The sequence below is a fragment of the Aedes albopictus genome, chromosome 2 (assembly GCF_035046485.1).
Source record: "Aedes albopictus strain Foshan chromosome 2, AalbF5, whole genome shotgun sequence".
NCBI lineage: Eukaryota > Metazoa > Arthropoda > Insecta > Diptera > Culicidae > Aedes > Aedes albopictus.
Genome location: NC_085137.1, coordinates 264,499,572 through 264,525,437, shown reverse-complemented (window position 1 = coordinate 264,525,437; position 25,866 = coordinate 264,499,572). Strand labels below are relative to the sequence as shown.

General features: G+C 41.3%; 1 protein-coding gene and 1 long non-coding RNA gene across 2 annotated transcripts in view; one reads left to right on the top strand and one right to left on the bottom strand.

Moving 5' to 3' along the window:
• LOC109411792 (GPI ethanolamine phosphate transferase 1-like) overlaps window positions 1-25,270 on the top strand; it is a 206,913-nt gene extending 181,643 nt beyond the window's left edge. Inside the window, exons 12-15 of the mRNA XM_062851741.1 lie at window positions 14,272-14,462; window positions 14,521-14,601; window positions 14,664-14,855; window positions 24,976-25,270. Of these exons, the coding sequence (XP_062707725.1) occupies window positions 14,272-14,462; window positions 14,521-14,601; window positions 14,664-14,855; window positions 24,976-25,242 (731 nt within the window). The 3' untranslated portion in view covers window positions 25,243-25,270. The remainder of the gene's footprint in view (window positions 1-14,271; window positions 14,463-14,520; window positions 14,602-14,663; window positions 14,856-24,975) is intronic.
• On the bottom strand, window positions 1,481-6,386 carry LOC134288060 (uncharacterized). The gene is made up of 2 exons (XR_009997733.1): window positions 5,518-6,386; window positions 1,481-2,330 (listed from the first exon to the last, which is right to left on the bottom strand). It is a non-coding gene; the product is annotated as an uncharacterized LOC134288060 (long non-coding RNA).
• Window positions 25,271-25,866: the final 596 nt, after the last annotated feature.

The window sequence follows — 25,866 nt, the reverse complement described above, 5'->3', positions numbered from 1 at the left end:
GGTAAGTGGCCACTTCCCCGGGGGCGTGGCCTCTAGTTCGGAACATGGCCAAATTGTTCCACAAAGAAAGGTCATCCTTGTAATGGTCACCAAAGAACTGGCACTGAAATTTCATGAAGTTTGATAGGTCGGACATTTGGGTTTGGCTCAGGTCTGTAATTGGCCACTTCCCCGGGGGCATGGCCTTCAGTCCGGAACATGGCCAAGTGGTTCCACAAAGAAGGGTCATCCTTGTAATGATCACCAACGAGCTGGCACTGAAAATTCATGAAGTTTGATGGGTCGCACGTTAGGGTTTCGCTCAGGTCGGTAATTGGCCACTTCCCTGGGGGCGTGGAATCTGTAACGTGGCCAGGTGGTTCCCAGAGAGTTCATGAATGCTTCCGGATATTGTAGAAACATTTTACCGAGTTTTTGTAAGATAAATAGCCTAGAAATAATGCGAAAACCATCAAGCTGATGACGAACTCTAGAGTTCTCTGGTCCAAGATAATCTATTACCCCAACGGAATCCGGAATATCTCCGGAACCACTTGGCCAATCCAATCCATCCTTGGACCGTCAAAACTAGGGAAAAATCCCGATCCAACCGAGCCAAGAGAATTAAAATCGGTTGAGATTTGAGTAAGTTAGAGCAAATTGAAGGTAAAAATGATGTGCCAAAAAGTATGTTAGTACAGCAAAGGTTAACCAGCCAAACAACATTGCCGAAGACACCATCTTTCTAAGTGATCAGAATCCTGAAATATATATATAACATACATTTTGTTTGCTCTGTAGCGCCACCTAGTGGAGGAATTTTGAATGAAACGAATCATAATTGGTAAGTTCTTTACCAGCCAAATATCTTTTCCGAAGACATCAACTATTGAAGTTATCGCGATCATGAGATATTTGGTATAAAAAACTCGTCAGTATTACGTCTGTTTGTCTCTGACATAACATAAATCACAGACAACAAGATGTGACACTTGTGAAAATTTCATACCGTATATCTCAGCACCATGTTTACTTAGATAGTAAGCGTGTTTGACAAAGTTGTTAGGATAGTCAAGGTCTTGCTGGTGATAGGCCGTTTGATTATAAATACCTCCACTAGAAGGCGATAGCGATCAAGCAAATTTTATATTCCATATATCTTAGGAATCTGATCACTTAGAAAGATGGTGTCTTCGGCAATGTTGTTTGGTTGGCTAAGGCCTTTCGGTTGATTGGTAAATTGTTACAATATTCTGCCACTAGGTGGCGTTAGTTAAAAATGAGTAGAAGCATGCAACTTTAATTATTTATCGCAAAATATTTAGCAAGCTCTAACTTTTTAATAAGTGCACCAAAAATTCTCAAATTTTTATCGGTTATTGCACAACTAGTAAGCTCTAAATGGTACAAATTTGGGCTTGATTGGATATTTTAACATGAATTTAGAGCGATTCAAGTTAAATGATTCATATTTGAGTATTTTTCATTAAACTGCTATATGTATCTCAGAGTTTAGCGAACCGAATGAAATGAAATTTCGCACATTTACGGCTAACATATGTATTGGTCTTTGTAAAACATTTGACTTGACTTGAATATGTTCAAAGAAAACAAAATTACAGCATGCTGAATACTGAATGAAAAAATCAATCATTTGCATAATCTTGCAAATGTGTTACTAGCGTTGCCTAGTGGCAACATTCCGAAACAAATTGTCCATGAACTGTAAGCCCTTGACCTACCAAACAACAATGCCAAAGATATCATCTTTCTAAGTGATCAGAGTCCTGAGATATATGAAAAAAATGTTCGATCACTAGCGCCACCTAATGGAAGAATTCCGAATCAAACTACCCATTACCAGTAGGTCCTTGACCAGCCTAATAATTATGCCGAAAACACCAACTCTGTAAGTTATCAGGATCCTGAGATATATAGGAAGAAAATTTCGTTAGTGTTACTTTCGTTTATCTGTGATTTCTATCATACCAACTGCGCAATGAGCAGCGCATTGAGTATGCGTTCATCATGTGTCCTTTACTCTTTGAGTGAAACAGATACATTACGGCTCAAAGAGCAGAAGATCCGTGAAAATGAGTATCCGTACGCAGCACATTCGTTTGTATTGAATGCGCGCAGCCAGTGGCTCACTGCGTTCTTACACTCCGATGAGAATTCAAGTCCTAAATTTTACACCCCCTAGAATCTTTTCTTGACAGACACCTAAAATTTAAAACTTAACACAATTCTAATATTTATTAATGGCACATTTCAACAAAACTTGAGCACACTCAGAATTACTTATATACTTGTTGTACGTTTGGCGTTTAGGATATTCAGGCCAAACATTTCTTTAGGTCCTAAGTGCATATGAGAGGCCTCTCTTTCGATTATAACGTGCTAGTGTTTATAAAATTTGATTTACTTCTTGCATCGGAAGGTAGATTAAACAATCCTTTGCCGATCTTTACATCACAAATTGTCAAAATGTTCACAGTGACATCGTAATAATTTTAAGAGAACCGGAACAAAGAGAGCCTCTTTTTTGCAGATTGGATCTTTAGATATGTTTTTGGCCTATTGGTCAGAATCAACAGACTCTCTATGGATTTCTCCAGAAATACCTCTATCTATTTATACAGTGATTTCTCTAGATTTTCTTATGGATTCCTACCGGTTTTTCTTTCAATAAACTTCCCTTAGGATTCTCCAGGCAGTCCTGATGGGGTTGTACAGAGGGTTCAAAATTTCATTCAATTCGGTTCACTGGTTTCCGAGATATAACAGCTCAAAAATTAGTTGGCTTAAAAATAGTGTTTTACCGGAACGGTTCTAATTTTGTGGAAGATTGACCAATTGAGCCCAACTTTGTACCACATATTTGAGATTTTTCATGCACTCTATGAAAAATTATAGCATGTTGAACTTTATTGTGAGAGAAAAAAAAGTTGCCTATCCCAAACATTTTGGCCAGCCCCTGTACGTACTAGAAATTTCTGCAGAGATTGGTCCAGCATTTTCTCCTAGGATTTCTTAGGGAATTCTCGGAATTCTTCTAGGGATTCCTCTAAAAAATTCTATTGGGATTCCTTCGGGAATTTCTTGCGGGATTATTCAAGGATCCTTTCAGAAGTTTCTCCTGTGATTCTTTCAGGGATTCCTTCAGAGATTTTATTCAGATATTCTTCCAGAAATTTCTCATGGAACTCTTCCAGGAGCTTATATTGGCCTTCCTCCAGGAATTGTGGCTAGGATTCCTCAAGCAACTCCTGCTGCGATTCTTGCAGCAATTTCTCTTAGAACTCCTTCAAAAATTCTCAATATGGTACCTTCAAGTATTCTACTAGGGAAGATCCAGAAATTCTTCTGGAAAATCTCCCTTGGATTGTTCTAAAATTCCCTTCGGTGATTCTTCCAGAAATTTCTTCAAGGATTTATCCAGGACTTCCTCCAGAGTTTCTTCCAGAAATTCCACAGAAAATTTCTCCAAGAACTTCTATTGCCCTTCCTCCATGAATTCCAGCTGGAGTTCTTCAAGCAATCCCCATAAGAACTCCTTCAGAAATACTTCTAGGGAATTCTCCTGGCATACTTACTTGCTGTAATACTTTCGGGAAATCCTCCTGAGATTTCCAGGCATCCTCCAGGCATTGTTTGGGGAACTACTTTTAAGATACCCCCGGTATTCCTCATTCTAAGAATTCCTCCAGATATTCCAGCTGGGATTCCTCAAGCTATTCCTGCGGTTATTCCAGCTATTCTTCCTCCAGAAATTCTAACTGTTGAACTTTAGAAATTATGCTACGGATTCTTCTAGAGCTTTCTCCTGGCTTTTTTGCCGGGATCTTTCCAGGCAAACTTCCTGGAACTCTTGCAGAAATTTCTTTGATTGTTCTACCACGGATTTCTCCAAGCACTCATCCAGGAATTCCTTCAGAGATTTTATCCACAGATTCCTCCAGAAATCCCTGCATAAACTCCTTTTGGCCTTCCTTCAAGGATGCCTCAAACAAGTTTTCCTGCGGTTCTTCCTGCAATTCCTCCAAAAATTCTTACTAGAATACGTCCAGAAATTCTTCTAGTGATTCCAAAACGAATTTATCCTAGCATTGTGGCTGAAATTCTTCCGGAAAATTTTCCTGGGATTCCTTCAGAAATTGCTTCTGCGATTCCATCAGGGCCTTCGTTATAAATTCTTTCAAAATACTTTTACCGGTTCTTGCAGGGACTTCTCTAGGTACACCAAGGATTTTTCTTTGGATTCTCCCAGGCATTTCCTGTGTAGTTTCCTCCAGCAATTACTCCTAGGATTTATGCTGAGATTTCTACAATGATACATCCCAGAATCCTGCAAATAATACCTGTTGAGATTTTTCCTGTGATTTCTCCAGAAGCTCTCCGGTGATTCTTCCAGGAATTTTTAACCAAGGATTCTCTCATAAGCTTCTCATGATCTTCCTCCAGGAATTGCAGCTGGATTTCTCAAGATATTCCTGCTGTGGTTCTTCCAGCAATTCCTCCTAAGACTCCTCCTGAAATACTTACTGAAATACCTCACGGAATTCTTCTGGGGATTCTTCTAAGAATTTCTCCAGGGATTCTTCCAAAAACTTGCTGGGATTATTCAAGGCAATCTTCATAGGAGTTTGCCTTCAGTGTTCTTCCTGGAAATCTTAAAGGATTTTTCCCTAGATTTCTCCAAATATTTGTCATTGGATTCCTCCAGAAACCCCTCTTGACTTTCATCCAGGAACTCCTCCTGGGATTCCATACGCGATTTCTGCTGCCTCTTATGTGCCAGCAATGCCTCCTACACTCAGTAGCAAAAAAAAGCCGAGCTGAATTTTTCTTCCAAAATCCGTCATGTTCAATCTGCTGCAACTTTGGCAATTATCAATATTTTTGGCTGAAAATTTTACTACTTCATCATCAATATATTGATATTGTATGGTCGAAATTTCAAATTGATAGAAATTATACATTTTGAGTTATAACAATTTATATGAAAAAATCCAGTTTTGGACATACTTTTTTCAAAAATCCGTATTTCAGTGAAAAATTTAAGTAGCTTTATGAAAATTTTACTGCAGCGTCAGTAAATATAGGAAATGTTGTGGTCAAAATTTGAAATGTTTTCATTCAGCGGCTTGGGCCACAGAAATCGTCAAATTTGAAGTACCAATGTGGGTGTCTACAGTTTTCACTCCATATTGACCATGCTGAAACACCGGTGCAGAAAAAAAAAGCCGAGATCAAATCGTTCCATTAATTTTTAGATCTAAGTTTTAACAAACATTCCATCGTGTATGACAATTTTTTATAAGTTTTCGTGTGGTCTGCTAGTTATTTATGGCATTCTACACGTAACACATAGTGCGTTATGCGTTACACGTAATGCGTTACAAACATACATATGTTAAAGAATATACAAGTAGTTTGTATAATTTACAAATTTTGGCTACTGTAAAAACCTTATCATAAGCAAACATGTGGCGTTACATGCCTTACTATATCATACTTTGTAATTCTAAATTATACCCCTCAACTTATTTGCTTATAATAATGTGTTTATTTATTTGTGTTTATTTATTCAAACTACTTGTATATTCACTAATATATGTATGTTTGTAACGAAATTATTTCGACTCCAGTATGACCAGTTACAAAGTTTTGGTTTGAAACAATAAAACCGATTTTCAGACTGCTATACGACAACGGTTTTCACGTCACGCGGCGGGTAACCATCGTATGTTTGCTCTAACTGCGCGTAGAACGCTTCTTTCTCGTCATCAGGTCTCCCCAAGTAACACAACATGTCTTATAGAAATTATTTCGTTTCCAGTATGACCAGTTACAAAGTTTTGGTTTGAAACAATAAAACCGATTTTCAGACTGCTATACGACTGAAAAAGCGCAGAAGGTGGAGCCTGCGCAACATCCTTGTGATGTTATATTCATCTATATGAATCAGAGCATACTTAATTATGTATCTTAGTATGTTTTCCATTATATATTTTTAACAAATTCTAGAAAACAGTGCCTTGGCAATCAAGATGTTTTATTGCTGTAAATAATTAAGTTTCAAAATGTCAATAATAAAAATCAACAACTGCGAAAATCGATATGCATCAATAATTCTACCAAGCCAGTTTAACGCCTAATTGCCATACTGTGATCATGAATTTAATTGCCAATCATTTTTTACGGTTAAATAGACTATTGTACCCAGGGATGGCATTCACCATTTGCAAAGAGTTACATTCACTTGCTACTATCTCAGTTCATAAGCATGCTATCGAAAAACAATGTATGGATGACTTTTACCTTGTAGTTTTATCTGAAAGTTTGCGGAATATCATAAGGGTCGCACACGCATGCTTTATTCGTGAGCGAGCTGTGAAAGCAACTCTCCACGCCGTGAATGTAATTTACATTCACGGCGTGGAGAGTTGCTTTCATAGCTCGCTCACGAGTTAAGCATGCGTGTGCGACCCTTATAATATTCGGCAAACTTTCAGATAAAACTACAAGGTAAAAGTCATCCATACATTGTTTTTCGATAGCATGCTTATGAACTGAGATAGTAGCAAGTGAATGTAACTCTTTGCAAATGGTGAATGCCATCCCTGATTGTACCCCGATAAAATTAATGCGCCTTATAAATCAGAATTTTTGAAGAATTTTGCATCAAAATAAATAAACAGTATTCATCTTATTTTAACACAAAAACTCAAACATGGTTTATTTTTCTCAAGATTTTGTCTAGTTTATACATACATATCACAAATTATTGAAACATAATAGAATATTTGATAAATATTCAATTATTTAGAAATAAAATGAATTGGACTCTGTGACATGGCATAATACATGTTTTGAGATATGATTCAAGTTTGGCTTGATATTATTTTTGTGGTTGTTGTTGGTTATCATGTTCGGTTTGGTATTTGAACGGATTGGTATCTGTCATGATATGGAAAGACAACAAATATCAAGTATCAAATAATTATCACAGTTTATACATTGAAGCGGCTCAAAGAGCATAATGCTCGGTAAAAGCGGCCCTTATAGATAATCATATATTTTGTGGTAACATATATTCCTGTCATTTTTTTATATAGATAATCATAACTAAGATTCAGTTAGGAGTATATTTTTTACGTAGGTAACAAAAGCCGATTCTATATTTCTATGATCGGTAGTGTAGCATGTCCCTGTTAAAAAAAAGATTAAGTTTATGTTACACATGTTTTCTATCATACTGCAGAAAACCAAAATTCGACTAATTATAAATATACTGTGTTTCGTATGTTTTGTCTAAACATGATTGAAAACCAGTCTTAAACAAGAAACTGCGAATGTTACTCTAATATGACACATAGAACATACTGAGCATGTATGGTAACAAACAATTCATTTTCATTTATTTAGTTAACATCAAATTCATGATAATACTGAATCAACAATTTGCCGCCATAATACTCGATTTGCAGCTGCAGCTCTCCAACGTCGGTCACGCCCAACACTCGCCAGATCACGCTCCACCTGGTCCGCCCATCGTGCTCTCTGCACTCCACGCCTTCTTGTACCAACCGGATGGTTAGCAAACACCAACTTTGCAGGGTTGTTGTCCGGCATTCTTGCAACATGCCTTGCCCATTGTATCCTTCCGGCTTTGGCCACTTTCTGGATGCTGGGTTCGCCGTAGAGTGCAGCGAGCTCGTGGTTCACCCATCTCTGCCACACACCGTTCTCCTGCACGCCGCCGAAGATCGTCCTTAGAACCCGTCGCTCGAAAACTCCGAGTGCTTGCAGGTCCTCCTCGAGCATGGTCCATGTCTCGTGTCCGTAGAGAACCACCGGTCTTATTAACGTCTTGTACATAGTACATTTGATGCGGGGGTGAATCTTTTTTGACCGCAATTTCTTCTGGAGCCCATAGTAGGCACGACTTCCACTGATGATGCGCCTTCGTATTTCACGGCTCACGTTATTTTCAGCCGTTAGCAAGAAACCGAGGTAGACGAATTCTTCTACCACCTCGAAAGTATCCCCGTCTATCGTAACATTGATGCCAAGACTTGTCCTGTCTCGCTCAGTTCCACCTACCAGCATGTACTTTGTCTTAGCCGCATTCACCACCAGTCCGACCTTTGCTGCTTCACGTTTCAGGCGGGTGTATTGTTCTGCCACCGTTCCAAATGTTCTAGCAATAATATCCATGTCATCCGCAAAACAGACAAATTGGCTGGATTTCGTGAAGATCGTACCCCGGCTGTTGAGCCCGGCTCGTCGCATAACACCTTCTAGGGTGATGTTGAATAGAAGGCAGGAAAGCCCATCGCCTTGTCGTAGTCCCCGTCGAGATTCGAATGAACTGGATAGTTCATTCGAAATCCTTACGCTGTTCTGCACACCGTCCATCGTTGCTCTTATCAGTCTAGTCAGTTTCCCGGGAAAGCTGTTCTCGTCCATAATTTTCCATAGCTCTGTGCGGTCGATACTGTCGTATGCCGCTTTGAAGTCGATGAACAGGTGATGCGTTGGGACCTGGTATTCACGGCATTTCTGGAGGATTTGCCGTACGGTGAAGATCTGGTCCGTTGTCGACCGGCCGTCGATGAAACCGGCTTGGTAACTTCCCACGAACTCATTTACTTTAGGGGAAAGACGACGGAAGATGATCTGGGATAGCACTTTGTAGGCGGCATTCAAAATGGTGATCACTCGAAAGTTCTCACACATTAACTTGTCGCCTTTCTTGTGGATGGGACAGATTATCCCTTCCTTCCACTCCTCCGGTAGCTGTTCGGTTTCCCAGATCTTGACTACTAACTGGTGCAGACAGGTGGCCAACTTTTCCGGGCCCATCTTGATGAGTTCTGCTGCGATACCGTCCTTACCAGCCGCTTTGTTGTTTTTGAGCTGGTGGATGGCATCCTTAACTTCCCTCAGCGTGGGAGTCCTCTGCTGCACCAATATAGTCATTTCCTCCGTTGCCTTGGTCCTCCGTGCCTACATTCTCTTCGCCATTCAGGTGCTCGTCGAAGTGCTGCTTCCACCTTTCGATCACCTCACGTTTGTCCGTCAGAGGGCTCCCGTCCTCATCCCTGCAGATTTCGGCTTGCGGCACGTAGCCTTTGCGGGATGCGTTGAGCTTCTGGTAGAACTTGCGTGTTTCCTGTGAACGGCACAGCAGTTCCATTTCCTCGCACTCCGCTTCTTCCAGGCGGCGCTTTTTCTCCCGGAAGAGACGGGTCTGCTGCTTCCGCTTCTGTCTGTATCGCTCCACATTCTGTCGAGTTCCATGCTGCAGCATTACCGCCCACGCTGCCTCCTTCTCCTCCAGAACTGCTCTGCACTCCTCGTCGAACCAATCGTTCCGTCGACTCCGTTCCACGTACCCGATAGTGCTCTCGGCTGCGTTGTTGATGGCTGCTTTGATTGTACTCCAGCAGTCCTCCAGAGAGGCCACATCGAGCACACCCATCGTCCGGCAACGCTGCCTCGAGATTCTGCGCGTATGCGGTGGCGACATTCGGTTGCTTCAGTCGCTCTGAATCGTACCGGGGCGGCCGCCAGTAATATACGTTGTTAATAACGGAGAGTTTTGGGCGCAGTTTAACCATCACCAGGTAGTGATCAGAGTCGATATTAGCGCCTCGATAGGTCCTGACGTCGATAATGTCGGAGAAGTGCCGTCCATCAATCAGAACGTGGTCGATTTGCGATTCCGTTTGTTGTGGTGATCTCCAGGTGTAACCATACGGGAGGCTGTGCTGGAAGAAGGTGCTACGAATGGCCATGTTCTTGGAGGCGGCGAAATCGATGAGGCGTAGGCCATTTTCGTTCGTCAGCTGGTGGGCGCTGAACTTTCCAATCGTCGGTCTGAATTCCTCCTCCTGGCCTACCTGAGCGTTTAGATCCCCTATGATGATCTTGACGTCGTGGTTTGGGCAGCGGTCGTGCTCGCGTTCTAGCTGCGCGTAAAATGCGTCTTTGTCATCATCAGTGCTTCCGGAGTGAGGGCTGTGCACGTTTATTATGCTAATGTTGAAGAATCGGCCCTTGATCCTCAACCTGCACATTCTTTCGTCAATCGGCCCCCAACCGATCACGCGCCTCTGCATGTCGCCCATCACTATAAAAGCTGTTCCCAGCTCACGTGTGTTGCCGCAACTCTGGTAGATGGTATGATTACCTCTAAACGTTCGCACCATGGATCCTGTCCAACAAACCTCCTGCAGCGCTACGATGCCGAACCCGCGGTCCTTCAGTAGATCGGCGAGTATGCGGGTGCTCCCGATGAAGTTGAGAGATCTGCAGTTCCACGTACCGAGCTTCCAATCGCAAGTCCATTTTCGTCACTGTGGTCGTTGGCATTGGTATCGGTTCGCATTCTTCTCTTGTTGATTTTCCGGCACTAGTCTTTTTTACGGCTGGCTCGCAGGGCCTGACACCAACCCACTAACCCAGGGAGCTGGGCTTACCTTCCCGGAAGCTACGGGTTCTGCATTGGCATTTCCTCCAACTACAGTGCTAAATAGCTAGGCTCGAGCGCCAGTCTTCGCCGGGGGTGGTGTTTTTAATGGGCGCCCAGGAGATAATATTTTACCTGAGCTACCACCCCCATGGTAACAAACAAAGTGTACTTAAATAGAACATACCCAACATAATCGAAAACAATACGCAAGGTTTGTCTGAGAAAACAAAATATAATATTTAACCCTTCAGCGCGCGCGCTGTTGTAAAAAGTACAACACTATTCTATTCTATTCTATTCTAGTGCTTGCACAGCCAGTATTGAAAAGCATCCTGGAAATATCAAAATTTCTTCCGATATTTTCTTGTCAGCAGATAAGCTATGATATGATACAAATATTAAAATGGCCAGGCCTACTGTGCAGACTAATGGGTTGGAAGATAATTCAAAAACATAAGTCAATCAGGTTATCCACTTATGAATGACATGATTGACAAACCTTTTTGAATTGAATGAAGGAAGAAACGGGGACAACCGTACCAACCGTTTCGTTTAAGGGTAATGGTGTTTGAACGTAAAATCGTTGGGAGTGGTGCTGCTAAGAAGGTTGCACACTCCGTTTTAGTTGGCGTCTTTTCTCCTCCTGGGATGGGACACAGGCATTTCTCCTTGTGTCCTGACTTCAAAGCCTAGGCTTAAGCGCCATTACTCGCTCTCTGAAACGAGAAAAAAGGATGATCCTTTACCCGAATGAAAAATGAAATAAAAATAGGGCCACATAGTAAGCACAACAAAACACGAAATTGCTACAAATATGTCATTTTATCATAAAAATTCGAAACCATAATCTCCGAAAGTGATATCATGTCCTACAAATGCTGAAACGGAGTCTTCATTCTGTGTTATGGAAATAAACTCTCCACGGAACTGCATGTCAAAAAATAAAGTAGGCAGTACGATGTTTTTCGGGAATACTATCAAAAAATGGTTTGATCTCACCAATTTGAATCCATTCCGCGTAGTGAACTAGGCAGCTCAACAATACTTAACACTTCGCAGACCACGCGCAGGAATTTACTTAAGGCAGTATCATCCATAAACTACAGGTCAATGTAATTCTTCAGTCCTGTAACATTCACCACAAACTATTCTGCCATACCTTCTGTTTCATACATTTTCACCAGGTTTCAAACAGAAAGAAAACGCATAATCTCTTGGATTTAAAACGAGCGCGGCACTTGGCGCGGCAGTAACTTCACACTTAACATGCACATCCTTGCGTTGATCGGCTGCCACCTGATCACACGTTGTCGCATCTTGCTCAACACTATAAATCCTGTTCCCAGTTCATTGGTGGTGTCACAGCTTTGGTAGAAGGTAGCCGCTCGATGCCCGCTTTACCACACTTTCTGTCCAATCCAACAAAGCACCTGCAACGCCACGATGTCGAAGTTTCGGGGATGTAGTTCGTCGTAAATTATCCTGTCACATCCTGCAAAACCTAGTGACTTGCAATTCCATGTTCCAAGTTTCCAATCGTAGTCCTTATTTCGTCGCGTGGATCTTTGCCGATTGTATCGAGTCGTATTTTCTCCTATGTTATTCGCAATTGAGATTTTCACGGGTGGCTTATTGGGCCTACGCCAACACTCCTGTCTCGCCGGAGGGCCATCGTGCCAGTTCTGTTTAACGTCCCAACCAACACTGGGACGACCACGCTGATGGGGCTACCATCTTGGATTTAGCTGGGCGTGGTGCAGCATTTCTTACTCAGCCGCTGGATTCCAAAACAGACGCTGTTTGAGCCGCACCTCCTTGGTGAACAGACGCTCGGGTCGTACCTCCTCAATCTAGCTGAAGTCAGAAGGACAACAGTGCCCAGGCTGCACTACTAGCTAAGAACACAACTCTTAGCTGGCGATCTTTGTTATTGCTTGACCCGTGGAAGCATGAGGTAGAAACTTGTGAGGACCAGAGCTATGTTGGACGCTCTCCTTATCGACTCACCGTTTTACAGCCCAACATTAGCAGCAATATCATTCCAATAATGGAACATGTGTTCAGTAATAAGGATTCTGGTCCTTGCATACTAGCACTTGAGAGTCTTTGAAGAGTAAGTACATACCCCAGACAACCAGGAATCGTTTAAGATGTTGCATAAGATGATAAAGTGGAGGCCATATGCGTACACGCCTCCATTTAAGCGCATGTAAAATGAACGCATATCGCCTCCACTTTAACATCTTATGCAACATCCTATACGATCACTGGTTGACTGGGACATTAATCCCTAACCCAATTGATTTTTCTTTGCATTGAGTTTAGCCTCGGATAGGGAGGTTTTCAACTACTTGCAAAGTAAAGTTGGTTACCTTTGATTAATTCAAAAACTGGAAACCACCAAGATACTAGTGACAAGGACTAATTACTATGATTCCTTGAATTTTCAGAACACATATTCTAAAATTGAAAAATAGGACGACACTAGATTTCAGTTTAGTAGATCTTTCACCGTAACGCAATCCAAAAAGGTGATCTACACACGCTACGGGCTCCGTTAAAGATCGAGCATATTTTAAATCCTCTCAACCTGCCTGACACCTTAGATTGGGGTTATCTGTTTGGTGGACTTTTACCCCCGGAATAGGTGGTCCGTAGTGCTATTCTAAGCCAGCAGCTACACGGGCAACGATGAACCTTCCGACTATATATTTAGACCTCAGGAATCCGAAATGATGTGATTTAGTGAGATCGCTTTAGTTTTGTCAAGATTTTGTCATCGCTCGAACTGATTTGTTCACTTTTGTTATTCCGGCGAAGCAACCTCACTGGTTCTACAACACTAACGGTAGTCTCTAATGTGGTCTAAACCTATTTTCTTGCTAACTGTTCATCAGGATATAAAAAAAATCCACGGTTTGTTGTGTCGCATGCATGGGTTTGGTTCACTTTTATATTTGGCAAGTTTCGGCGGGACACCCGGAGTCGGTTCCGGGACACTACCGGTAGTCTTAAATGTGTTCTGAGGCTATCTTCTTGCTGACCGTTTTTCCTGTGCCTGTTAAAAGACTTGTCTCAAGATGGAAAGATCCGTTGTCTCTGCAATATGTTTATTGTAAAGTAGATTTCAGCAATCGTCGTTCGTTTGCATCGGTGAGCCACTCATAGATTACGATCATGTGTTTCATTCTTCTTGGAAAATTGTCGGAAACGTTGACGAAACTGCATTCACTTTCGCTCGATGACGGATTGTTTGGCTGCTTCTTTTTCTGTGTTCGTTTGCACGCATCAGTGCCTGATTTTCGATCAGAATCAAACGAGCGTTGTCGCTTTGTCTCTGGCTTCTTTATTTTTTGCTGGTTCTCCACGATTACCACTTCTTCATCGACGCAGGCTGCGGTAACTTTTTCTGCTTGCTTCTCCTCAACCATCGGCATCGGTCCCTTCCGACTTTGTAGAATTGGACACGATTTTATCAGATGTTTGTCCAACTTGCATATAAAACACCTGGGTTTTATTCCATTGTAAAATATTCTCCCTTTCCTATTACGGAAGTACAGGACATCCGGGATGCCGCTTTCAATGTCCATATGAACACCGCGAACGCCCGTAAACATGTCGAGCTGGAACTCCGCTGGAAACTGCTCACGTACAGTATGTTGGGATGTACGTTGATCTAACAGTTATTTCTTATTGGTTCACTTTACATAACGCTACGTTTTTTCTCTTTTTCGTATGTACGTTGGTTTTACAGTTAGTTCTACATTTTTTTCAATTTACATAATACTCCGTTTTTCTTTTTTTTTCAGTTTTATCTTTCATAATGCCGTTTTTTACTTCGACTTCAATTGCGATTCGGCTTACAGCCATTGTTGTTAGCTATGCCGCTCCTTATATAATGCTGTCCCTGTCGTACGAGCCATTATTTTTATTTGCGTTTTCTACAAGTATGTTCAGTTGGTTACAAGCTGAAAATGACATTGCTTGTTCTAATCAAAAGGTAACTAATATGAGTATTTTAAACAATCGATTTAGTACCATTTTTTTACATATTTTAGATATCGAAGCTTTTCTTTTCGTATAAAGCAAAGCATAACAAAATGGTAGATTTTGGAGACTTCCGACGTTTATTAACATTTGTAAGTATAAATGTAAATATAATCTCATTTTGCTTATTGTTGATTTTTTGAAATTCTCACAGGTATTTTACATCCTTGTTTCATTTTTCGGAACTGGGAATATGGCCACCGTTAGTTCATTTGATCCAAATTGGGTGCGACTGCTTGTTTCAACATTTTCTCCTTTTCTAATGACCTCCCTCATCGTACTTAAGCTGCTGATTCCGATACTAGTGTCCGTCTGTATTCTGAAGTCCCTGCATATTATTACAAAGGTAAACTAACAAAACAAAACTAATGTATATTTATTATATATTCCATAGGAAAACGATATAGTGCAACTCCGATTAACGTGAAACTTGCTGGGTTTGTAGTTCATCGAAAAAAAAATAGACCCGTATTTTTTTTATTTCGTCATAAGGATGGCCGATTTCAGATAAGGTGGTCCTAAAAATCAAGGTTTTTAAAAACTAAACATTTTCAAAAAATCATAACTTCTGAACCAGTCCTATTTTAAATTTCTTGTTTGATTTGAAAGCTATTGAATTTTTGTTTCCAGGAAAAATACGTTATGTGGGCCAAATTGTGTTTTTGTGCAAAAAATATGCAAATATGTAAATTCGTTTTTCACGTTTTCAAGGTCTCGGGACCAAAGAGGTACTCTAGATTTATATTTTTATCATATAAAATATATGAACTAGGGTACCTTATATATCAAAACATGTTTTTTTTCAGGCCCATTACTCCGCCAATTTATAGCGGAGCCCATATAGCCGAGGCGGTAAACGCACGGGTATTCAGCATGACCATGCTGAGGGTGACGGGTTCGATTCCCGGTCGGTCCAGGATCTTTTCGTAAAGGAAATTTCCTTGACTTCCTTGGGCATAGAGTATCTTCGTGCCTGCCACACGATATACACATGCAAAATGGGCATTGGCAGAGGAAGCTCTCAGTTAATAACTGTGGAAGTGCTCATAGAACACTAAGCTGAGAAGCAGGCTTTGTCCCAGTGAGGACGTTACGCCAAGAAGAAGAAGAAGACTCCGCCAATTTGCGTCCAATTTCAAATCCCAAGGTCTCATTTTAAAGATATTCAGTTTAAGAAACTTTAAACATGATTTAGGTAAAAAAAATTACAAAATATTTATAATGTTTACCAAAAGTGGCAACATTTTCTAAAAAAATAAATAATTTAAACTTACGGCAGTGCACACTGCACAGTGGTCTATGAACCAGATTTACGAGTAAAGATGTATTCAGCGCATTCAAATGGTATTTTAGACAAATATGGTCTTCTAAAAAGTTGTTTCTTATGTTATGGCTCTCTTTTATATAAACATGAAAATTAGGATGGTCCATATTTTCAAAGAAATTTGAACCCAATATTTTTATTTGCAAAAATAGCTATTTAAATTTTTGGTGCTTTACAGCACTGATTTGCGTTGCGCAATGAACTTTTACAGCACTGTTTTCAGTTTTGATCAACTTCGTGATGCTTTCTGGACGCAGTTTTGAAAAATTGTGACAACTGCACAGTAAACCTGCTATGATCAGATTTTCTTAAACATAACTATGAAAATCAGTGTGCAGTTTGATGCAAAAGTTTTGTTAAAAACTATCCTCAAGCGGTAATCTATGAACTTGCAAAAAACGTTGTACGCAACTCGGTGCAGAACTCGATTTTTACAGCACTCGTCGTAATCATCCAACTCGGCAAGCCTCGTTGGATAAATGTACGGCTCGTGCTGAGAAAATCAACTTTTTGCAACTCATTACATAAATAACTTTTTTGCAATTAAGTTGCAAAATAGCTTACTTTTCACACGTGAGAAAAACAAGTATGCCGAAAAGTGTTCATACACACTTTTGTCAAACTTCCGTGAAATTCTCGGGATTTCTAAGGGAACATTACACCGGTACCAGATTCTACTGCTACTTCTATGTTCATTGAGCAACGGAAGAAACTGGTATCGTTGATCTACTACCGGAAAATCCAAATTCTTTCACGAAGGTTTGTCGCACTGATTTCCAACGGCTGCCCGAAAACTTCTGGACACCTAACTGTAGCACAGCCTACCTGATTGAAAAACGTGCTCCAGCGCGGCTGGATGCTCACCGGTGGTATCTCTTGCAACATGGTTTTGAAGCTAGAAATGACAAGCCTCGTTGGATAAATGTATGACTCGTGCTGAAAAATCATCATTTTGCAACTTGTTGCATAAATAACTATTATACTACTCATTTCAGTATCATAATGACCTACTTTTTCGTACCGGATCATTATGCAACTGAAATGAGTTAACCTTATGAAAACTATGGGAAAATGCTCTAAATTTAGTCACCGCTTTGAGAGCTTTCATAAACGCACATTTTCAAGCGCGGAGAATGTTGTTACGTCATTTCGTTCAAAAGATATTGATGATTATCTCGGCAAAATAGGCACTCTTCTTTTTTTTTTCTTGAGCTACAAGAAAAATACCCTTCAAATTTTTTGATATGTTTTAAAACAAAAGGTCTAAGGAAATTATTTTTTTTTTATAAAAATTACCAATAATCCTATGAAAACTACCAAGGTGTCAAATGGAAGGTTTAAATCTATATTTTACTAGCTGTACCCGGCAAACTTTGTCTTGCCTACTGCGTTTTTTGACGTTTCAAGTTTCTAGCCAAGATCAAGTCCCCGTTCAAAATGTATGGAAGATCGATTTTCAAAAACTCTCAATTTTCCTATGTTTTTTGGGTGAAAACTAACAGAACAAAACGACCAAAATCGGTCCATCCGTTCGCAAGTTATGCGCGGTCCCACGTATGCCACTGCATATATATATAAATGCTCTTTAAGTGTTTCTTGGGCAACTTTGATGAGAAACTGAAACAGCCAGAAAACCGGTTTTTCTTGAATCACACTGAGCTTAATCAGAAAAATATCTCCAGATCGATCAATTTCAAAGCTACATAAAAACTGTCTTCAGCAAACTTGACTGATTTACATTTTTTCTAAAAAATGTACATAGTTATTCTTGCAAATTAATAAAATTGGTTTCCAATTTCTTTGATAATATGAACCACCCGAGTTTTCATGTTCATTGAAAAGAGCGCCTTTTTATAAGAAACAACTTTGGGCACGGTAAAGGCTGGGTATGCTGCGCAATTCAGATCCCATTGTGATCCACTAGCCTCTGCCCAGCAACTCCTATCCCTACCTCCACGCGGTACCGGCCGGAAACTATGAGCAACCTTAGGGAAGATCGGGTAACCAACCCCGGTGGGAACTTTGGTCGTAGGCTGACAGGGAAGGGGGGTTTGCTTCGGCAAACCTGAGCGTCTGTTCTCCAGGAGGAGCGTCTCACAACAGCGTCTGATCCCCATGTTAGGGGCGGCTGATCTATGTCCGAGTGCCAGGGAAGGACTCTAAGCTCAACTGTGCACTATGGTCCTCCGGAAAGTAGGGGGTTGGTGTCAGGCCCTACGAGCCAGCCGTAAAAAACCATTGTAACGGAAAATCAGCAACAGAATAATACGAACCGAGACCAACGGCAACGACCCCAGCGAACAAAAAGGACTTGCGATTGGAAACTCGGTACGTGGAACTGCCGATCTCTCAACTTCATTGGGAGCACCCGCATACTCGCCGATCTACTGAAGGACCGCGGGTTCGGCATCGTAGCGCTGAAGGAGGTGTGTTGGACAGGATCCATGGTGCGAACGTTTAGAGGTAATCATACCATCTACCAGAGCTGCGGCAACACACGCGAGCTGGGAACAGCTTTCATCGTGATGGGCGATATACAGAGGCGCGTGATCGGTTGGTGGCCGATCGACGAAAGAATGTGCAGGTTGAGGATCAAGGGCCGATTCTTCAACTTCAGCAGAATAAACGTGCACAGCCCACACTCCGGAAGTACTGATGATGACAAGGACGCATTTTACGCGCAGCTCGAACGCGAGTACGATCGCTGCCCAAGCCACGACGTCAAGATCATCATAGGAGATTTGAATGCTCAGGTAGGCCAGGAGGAGGAATTCAGACCGACGATTGGTAAGTTCAGCGCCCACCAGCATACGAACGAAAACGGCCTAGGGGCTGTCCATAAACCACGTGGTCATGGGGGGGGTTCGGCCAATGACCATTTTGTATGGACAAATAAAAAATATGTATGGACAAATGACCACGCGGGGGGGGGGGGGGGGTATTGAAAAGTTCCAAAAAAAATGACCACGTGGTTTATGGACAGCCCCCTACGACTCATTGATTTCGCCGCCTCCAAAAATATGGCCATACGTAGCATCTTTTTCCAACACAGCCTCCCTTATCGTAACACCTGGAGATCAGCACAGCAGACGGAATCGCAAATCGACCACGTTCTGATTGACGGACGGCACTTCTCCGACATTATCGATGTCAGGACCTATCGTGGCGCCAACATCGACTCCGACCACTATCTGGTGATGGTCAAACTGCGCCCAAAACTCTCCGTCATCAACAATGTACGGTACCGGCGACCACCATGGTACAACCTAGAGCGACTGAAGCAACCGGATGTCGCCTCAGCATACGCGCAGAATCTCGAGGCCGCGTTGCCAGACGAGGGCGAGCTCGATGAGGCCCCTCTAGAGGACTGCTGGAGTACAGTGAAAGCAGCCATCAACGACGCAGCCGAGAGCACCATCGGGTACGTGGAACGGAATCGACGGAACGAATGGTTCAACGAAGAGTGCAGAACGGATTTGGAGGAGAAGAACGCAGCGAGGGCGGTAATGCTGCAGCAAGGGACTCGACAGAACGTGGAACGATACAAACAGAAGCGGAAACAGCAGACCCGCCTCTTTCGGGAGAAAAAGCGCCGCCTGGAAGAAGCGGAGTGTGAAGAAATGGAACTGCTGTGCCGTTCCCAAGAAACACGGAAGTTCTATCAGAAGCTCAACGCATCCCGCAACGGCTTCGTGCCGCGAGCCGAAATATGCAGGGATAAAGACGGAGGCCTCTTGACGGACGGACGTGAGGTGATCGAAAGGTGGAAGCAGCACTTCGATCAGCACCTGAACGGCGTGGAGAACTTAGGCACGGGAGCCCACGGCAACGGAAGAAACGACAACGCCAGTGCAGCGGAGGACGGAAATGAACCAACTCCCACGCTGAGGGAAGTTAAGGATGCCATTCACCAGCTCAAAACCAACAAAGCAGCTGATAAGAATGGTATCACAGCTGAACTCATCAAGATGGGCCCAGAAAAGTTGGCCACCTGTCTGCATCGGCTCATAGTCAGGATCTGGGAAACCGAACAGCTACCGGAGGAGTGGAAGGAAGGGGTAATCTGCCCCATTCACAAGAAAGGCGACCATTTGGAATGTGAGAACTTTAGGGCGATCACTATTTTGAATGCTGCCTACAAAGTGCTATCCCAGATCATCTTCCGTCGTCTGTCACCTAAAACAAATGAGTTCGTGGGAAGTTATCAAGCCGGCTTCATCGACGGCCGGTCGACAACGGACCAGATCTTCACCGTACGGCAAATCCTCCAGAAATGCCGTGAATACCAGGTCCCAACGCATCACCTGTTCATCGACTTCAAAGCGGCATACGACAGTATCGACCGCGCAGAGCTATGGAGAATCATGGACGAAAACGGCTTTCCTGGGAAGCTGACTAGACTGATTAAAGCAACGATGGACGGTGTGCAAAACTGCGTAAGGGTTTCGGGTGAACTATTCAGTTCATTCGTATCTCGCCGGGGACTGCGACAAGGTGACGGACTCTCATGTCTATTCTTCAACATCGCTCTGGAAGGTGTGATGCGACGAGCCGGGCTCAACAGCCGGGGAACGATTTTCACAAAATCCGGTCAATTTGTGTGCTTTGCGGACGACATGGACATTATCGCTAGAACATTTGGAACGGTGGCAGAACTGTACACCCGCCTGAAACGCGAAGCAGCAAAGGTCGGACTGGTGGTGAATGCCTCAAAAACAAAGTACATGCTGGTAGGCGGAACCGAACACGACCGGATCCGTCTGGGTAGTAATGTTACGATAGACGGGGATACTTTCGAGGTGGTGGAGGAATTCGTCTACCTCGGATCTTTACTGACGGCTGACAACAACGTGAGCCGTGAAATTCGGAGGCGCATCATCAGCGGAAGTCGGGCCTACTACGGGCTCCAGAAGAAACTGCGGTCGAAAAAGATTCACCCACGCACCAAATGCACCATGTACAAAACGCTAATAAGACCGGTGATCCTCTACGGGCACGAGACATGGACCATGCTCGAGGAGGACCTACAAGCACTCGGAGTTTTCGAGCGACGCGTGCTAAGAACGATCTTCGGCGGTGTGCAGGAGAACGGTGTGTGGCGGAGAAGGATGAACCACGAGCTCGCTGCACTTTACGGCGAACCCAGCATCCAGAAGGTAGCCAAAGCCGGAAGCAGGGTGTCTACTACCTGGAAAAACCTGGAAAACCTGGAATTATCAGGGAATTTTACTTGACCTGGAAAAATCCTGGAATTCTCAGGGAATTCTGGTGACAATCAGGAAATTTCTATGTTTATCATTTCAATCCAAATTTTCAGTTAAAATGTCTCAAAGCGAATAAAAATTTCGGCTGCGTCGCTACTAACTACCCGCTCGTTAATTATTATTTATCAGATATTCATTACCCTTGACGTTGATACTAACTTGTACTTTAACCACAGCAATCTCCAATTTTACGCTTTACTTTTCGGACAATTGAGTCGACATGCTTTTATAGTTGAGATTTTGAAATCTCAAATCTTTCAATCAATTACAGCGTTAAATATTGGCCTAGTGACCTAAATTGTATAGGCTATTTTTCTTTAATTCCATTTAAATGAGCTTACAGTAAAGCAGAATTTATTGAGGTTTGCCTGACAAATTCGCTATTGCCTGTAGATGTTGTAAAATACCTGAAGGAACTATATTTTAATCGTAGATCCTGCAACTCCCGCAGAATATGATTGATCAATTGGAACTCCTGGCGAATTAACTAGATGACTTCTGGAAGAAGTTTTGAATATTTTTCTGACTATTTCTGAAACGTTTTTAGAACAACTCATACATTATTCTAAACAATGTTCAAAAGAGTTGTCAACTCTCTTTTTCCCATAGTTGCTTCTGAGCTCCACATATTTTAAAGAACTCGAGAGAGACTATTTTCGATGGACATTATGCAATAGTTTTAGAACATGGTTACCAACTTATTATTATATTCTGAATTGTCAATTACTTTTTTCAAGAGTGAAACTATAGACAATCAAAACTATTGATTTAAAACATTTTTCTCTATTAATATATATAAATAAACATATCTAATATTTTTGCTAGCAATTTCTATAAAAGGAGAAATCGCTGAGAGAAGAATTTAGCGAAGTTCTTGAAAAATACATATTTGAGCGATTCATTAACTGAAGCTATGCGTGATGGTTTCTTGGAGGATTTGTTCAAAAGCGTTAGCTGCAATTTGTTTAATTTCTGACAATATTTAAGAAAGTTTGGTTAGGAACTACTCGAAAGATTATCTGCTGGAACTGCCAAGCTTAACTTTTATAAAAATTAAGGGTAAATTCTTGTTGTTTTTCTGTTTAAATTCCTTCAGAACTTAATAAACAAAATTTTCATCAATTTATGCAGAAATTCTCCCAAAGTATCGCCAGGATTGTTTTAAGAATTCCATCAGAAAATCATCTCGTGCTTCCGCCCTAAATGCTGGTGGGATGTTGTCCATAAATATCATTATAGTTGGAACTAGAAATTTCTCAAAAAGTGCGTTTCCACGAATTTCTAGAAATCTGGAATCATGTTTAGTTTAGTCGATTTGTTAAAGTTTCTTGAACCTGGAATTACTTTCAAAAACCTGGAAAAACCCTGGAAATATCAGGGAAATTCATTTTCATAATTGAGTAGACACCCTGCGGAAGGATACGGTGGGCAGGACATGTTGCAAGAATGCCGGACAACAACCCTGCAAAGCTGGTGTTTGCAACTGATCCGGTTGGCACAAGAAGGCGTGGAGCGCAGAGAGCACGATGGGCGGACCAGGTGGCGCGTGACTTGGCGAGCATCGGGCGCGACCGAGGATGGAGAGCGCAGCCACGAACCGTGTATTATGGAGAAATATTGTTGATTCAGTTTTATCTTGAATTTGATGTAATACTAAATAAATGAAAATGAACTTTGTAGAAAACCATATTTATCTAAAAAATCATGTAAAGGCACTGAATGCATCATTCCTCTTGAAAAATTAAATTCAAATCCTACATCTAAACTGTGAACTTGTACTTAAAACTAGTGATCTGAATTGTTGTTATTGTTAGTGATTCAAAATTGCAGTTGATTGAACTTGAAAGCCAATATGAATACATACTTATAGCTAAACACAGATTCGCAATGATTTTTTTTTTATTTAGTTAATTTATTTGGGGCTCAATCGTGTTTAACGCTTTGCGGAGCCAAAGTTCAATTTTTGTATGATATGTACAAATGCAATCTTATATATGTACCATAGTTAGTATGGGTCAGAGCCAGGTTACTCGTGGCAGTTCGAGGTTAGTATCTCACAATGTTTTAAGGATGGGCTTGGAAAGGACTGGGGTTAGGGGTTCTCTGAAGCTCGTCCGGTCGGTGTCTTTGGCTTTGCGTTTTCGTCCCCTTATAGTGTTTGTTCCACCTTGTCGGCATTCGTCTGCCGGATGGCCAGGAACAAAACATAAAAAGACAAAACAGATAAAAAAAAAAACTGGGGAAGAGAACACAAGCGACCCGAGCAGAAGAAAATATCAACAGCAAATATCAAAATGTGTTATTTTGGTTTAATAACTGAATAATAGAATCAGTAAGTTTTACGATATTAGCATAACATGATAACATAGTAGGGGTACTCACTAAACAGATGAAGTTGCTGCCTAAGCCATGATTTTCTGCTTATTTGAAATGTTTCATGATTTTGCGAATGAAATAATCAAAGATTGCTTTGGTGATCGGAACGTTTAATCAGTTTAACCAGTTTACGCTGTTAAGTGAATCCCCTAGTATGTTATAAACTTGTCTGTCATAAGCGGCAAAATAAAAAAAAAATAATACAAAAAAATGTTCCTGGAAGACTAATTTAATAACATGTTTTGTTAGATCAATTTCAACATAATAACAGGCAATTTGTGAACTTGTTATTGTTTAGTTATTGTTCATCACATATTTGAACATTCTCCATAGTAGAATAATAACTAAACTTGTGTTTTGTGGGCTTCGTGGCCGTGCGGTTAGCGGCGTCAGTCGTCTAGGCGTTTCGTAAGCCTCGGAGTGCGGGTTCGATTCCCGCTCCAGTCGGGGAAAACTTTTCGTCGAACGGAAAATTCTCCATTGGGCCACTGGGTGTTATGTGTGTTGTCCGTTGTCTCGTGTTAGTAATGTTCAGTCTGTGCAGCCTCTGGCTGAAGACGGTGTAGTGTCTTTTTTTTTTAACTAAACTTGTTCTACACCAAATATATTTTTGAAATGTTATCTTTTGGCTATATCCCAATAACTTGAATATAACAACAAAAGATTGCCCAACAAAACATGTTTTTAAGAAGATATATTTTGATAAGTTAACAATAACAGATTATGATATAAAAACAGGCTGTGTGATTCTGTTGTTCTCAATTTGCTATTCTCCTCTGCTCGGGGAATTAAACATTTATACCAGCAGAGCGAAGAAAGTCGAAATAAATCCCATGTATGTGACATCGCGGGTCCCCAACATATCTCTCACAAAAACAAAGGGTTGTCTACCAAGGGCATCCAAAAGTAGTGCTCTGGAGGCGTCATTATCCGGGCACTGCCAAACTACGTGGTCGATGTCATCATAACCGGTACCGCACTTAGTACAAACATTGCTCAACGCGAGGTTAATCCTGTGTAAATGCGCATCTAGCGAGTAATGGGTGTACGAGAAAGGCAAAAACCTATGAGCAATCTTTGAGATAAAGATAATCATTTATTTTTGGGAAGTCAAAACTGCCATTTTTTTTTTCTAAAGATTTATATAGTATCTCCAAAAATAAAGTTATATTTATTTTGAATAGCGTATTGGTTCCCTTCTTAAGCATGTGGCTCCCATTTTCATCCTACGAAAAACAAAGGATATAAGCGTTGTTTGTTTTGTTTCTTATTTTTGTATTTTTGTTAGAAGTGAGCACCCATGAATACAAAAAGAACAGAATCAATCGGTGCCGTGATCGCTTGTTTTCGAATAGGATGAATATGGGAGCGTGAGATTAATGATGGAACACATACCCTAAATTATTTTTAATGCTGTTGTGAACATTTACAGTTAATTTCCGTTACACTCCCTATTTGAACATATTCTTACTAAACCTGTTTGCATTTTTTTTTAATTTCAGGTCAAAGCACAGACGCTTTTCCTATTGATATTCATAATCTGCGACTTAATGTGCCTGCATTTCTTCTACTTAATCAAAAACAAAGGTTCGTGGCTTGAAATTGGCTCATCTATCTCACACTTTGTTATCATGGAGTGTACAACAATTGTGCTGACCATTTTATATGGCTGTGCAACACTACTGACAGAGTTTTCATTTGTTAAAGGCGATTCAAACCAGCAGGGATACATTTCCTACGTGTTACCATATGATAGTAAAAATCAATAAAGACTGAGTAACGATTACCAATGTTGAACATTCTACTTTTATTTTCTGCTGCATATTGAAGTTTATCTTTCCGTACACACCCCTCCTAACAATTTCTACAATTCTCATGCCTTGAAAATTACCTGTTTATTTCAGGCATTTTTTGGATTTGCAAAGTTACTGACTTGCTTGAGTAATCTGAACACGCAGACTAATGGGTAAATTCCAGGTTCCCTACCGGCTTTCGATGACTGTATATTTTCTGGTCCCACTAAGTTCAACATCAATTAACCTTGAGTTGAGGGTACCTTTTTTATTTCTATTCTCAATTTATCATATTGTTGTAATAAAAAAAAGTTAAAAATCAGCTCAATGTATTAACACGAAAATAAATGCTATTGGTGGGGTTGGCCGAATTTAAAAAGAAGGAGAAGGAGAGGTCAAATTAAACCTTTTTTGCAGTGTCCAACGACATATAGAGTATGGGACCATTTAGGAAGGGTGTCACTTGCCGATTAACCGATTGACTTGTTGTGACACGATCAGATACATACAGTATCTAGCTATAATCAAAAATTCAAGTCATGCAGATTAAAATTGGCTGAGTTTTAGCATCAAGAGCCCAAAATAGGTCCTCTATTGGAT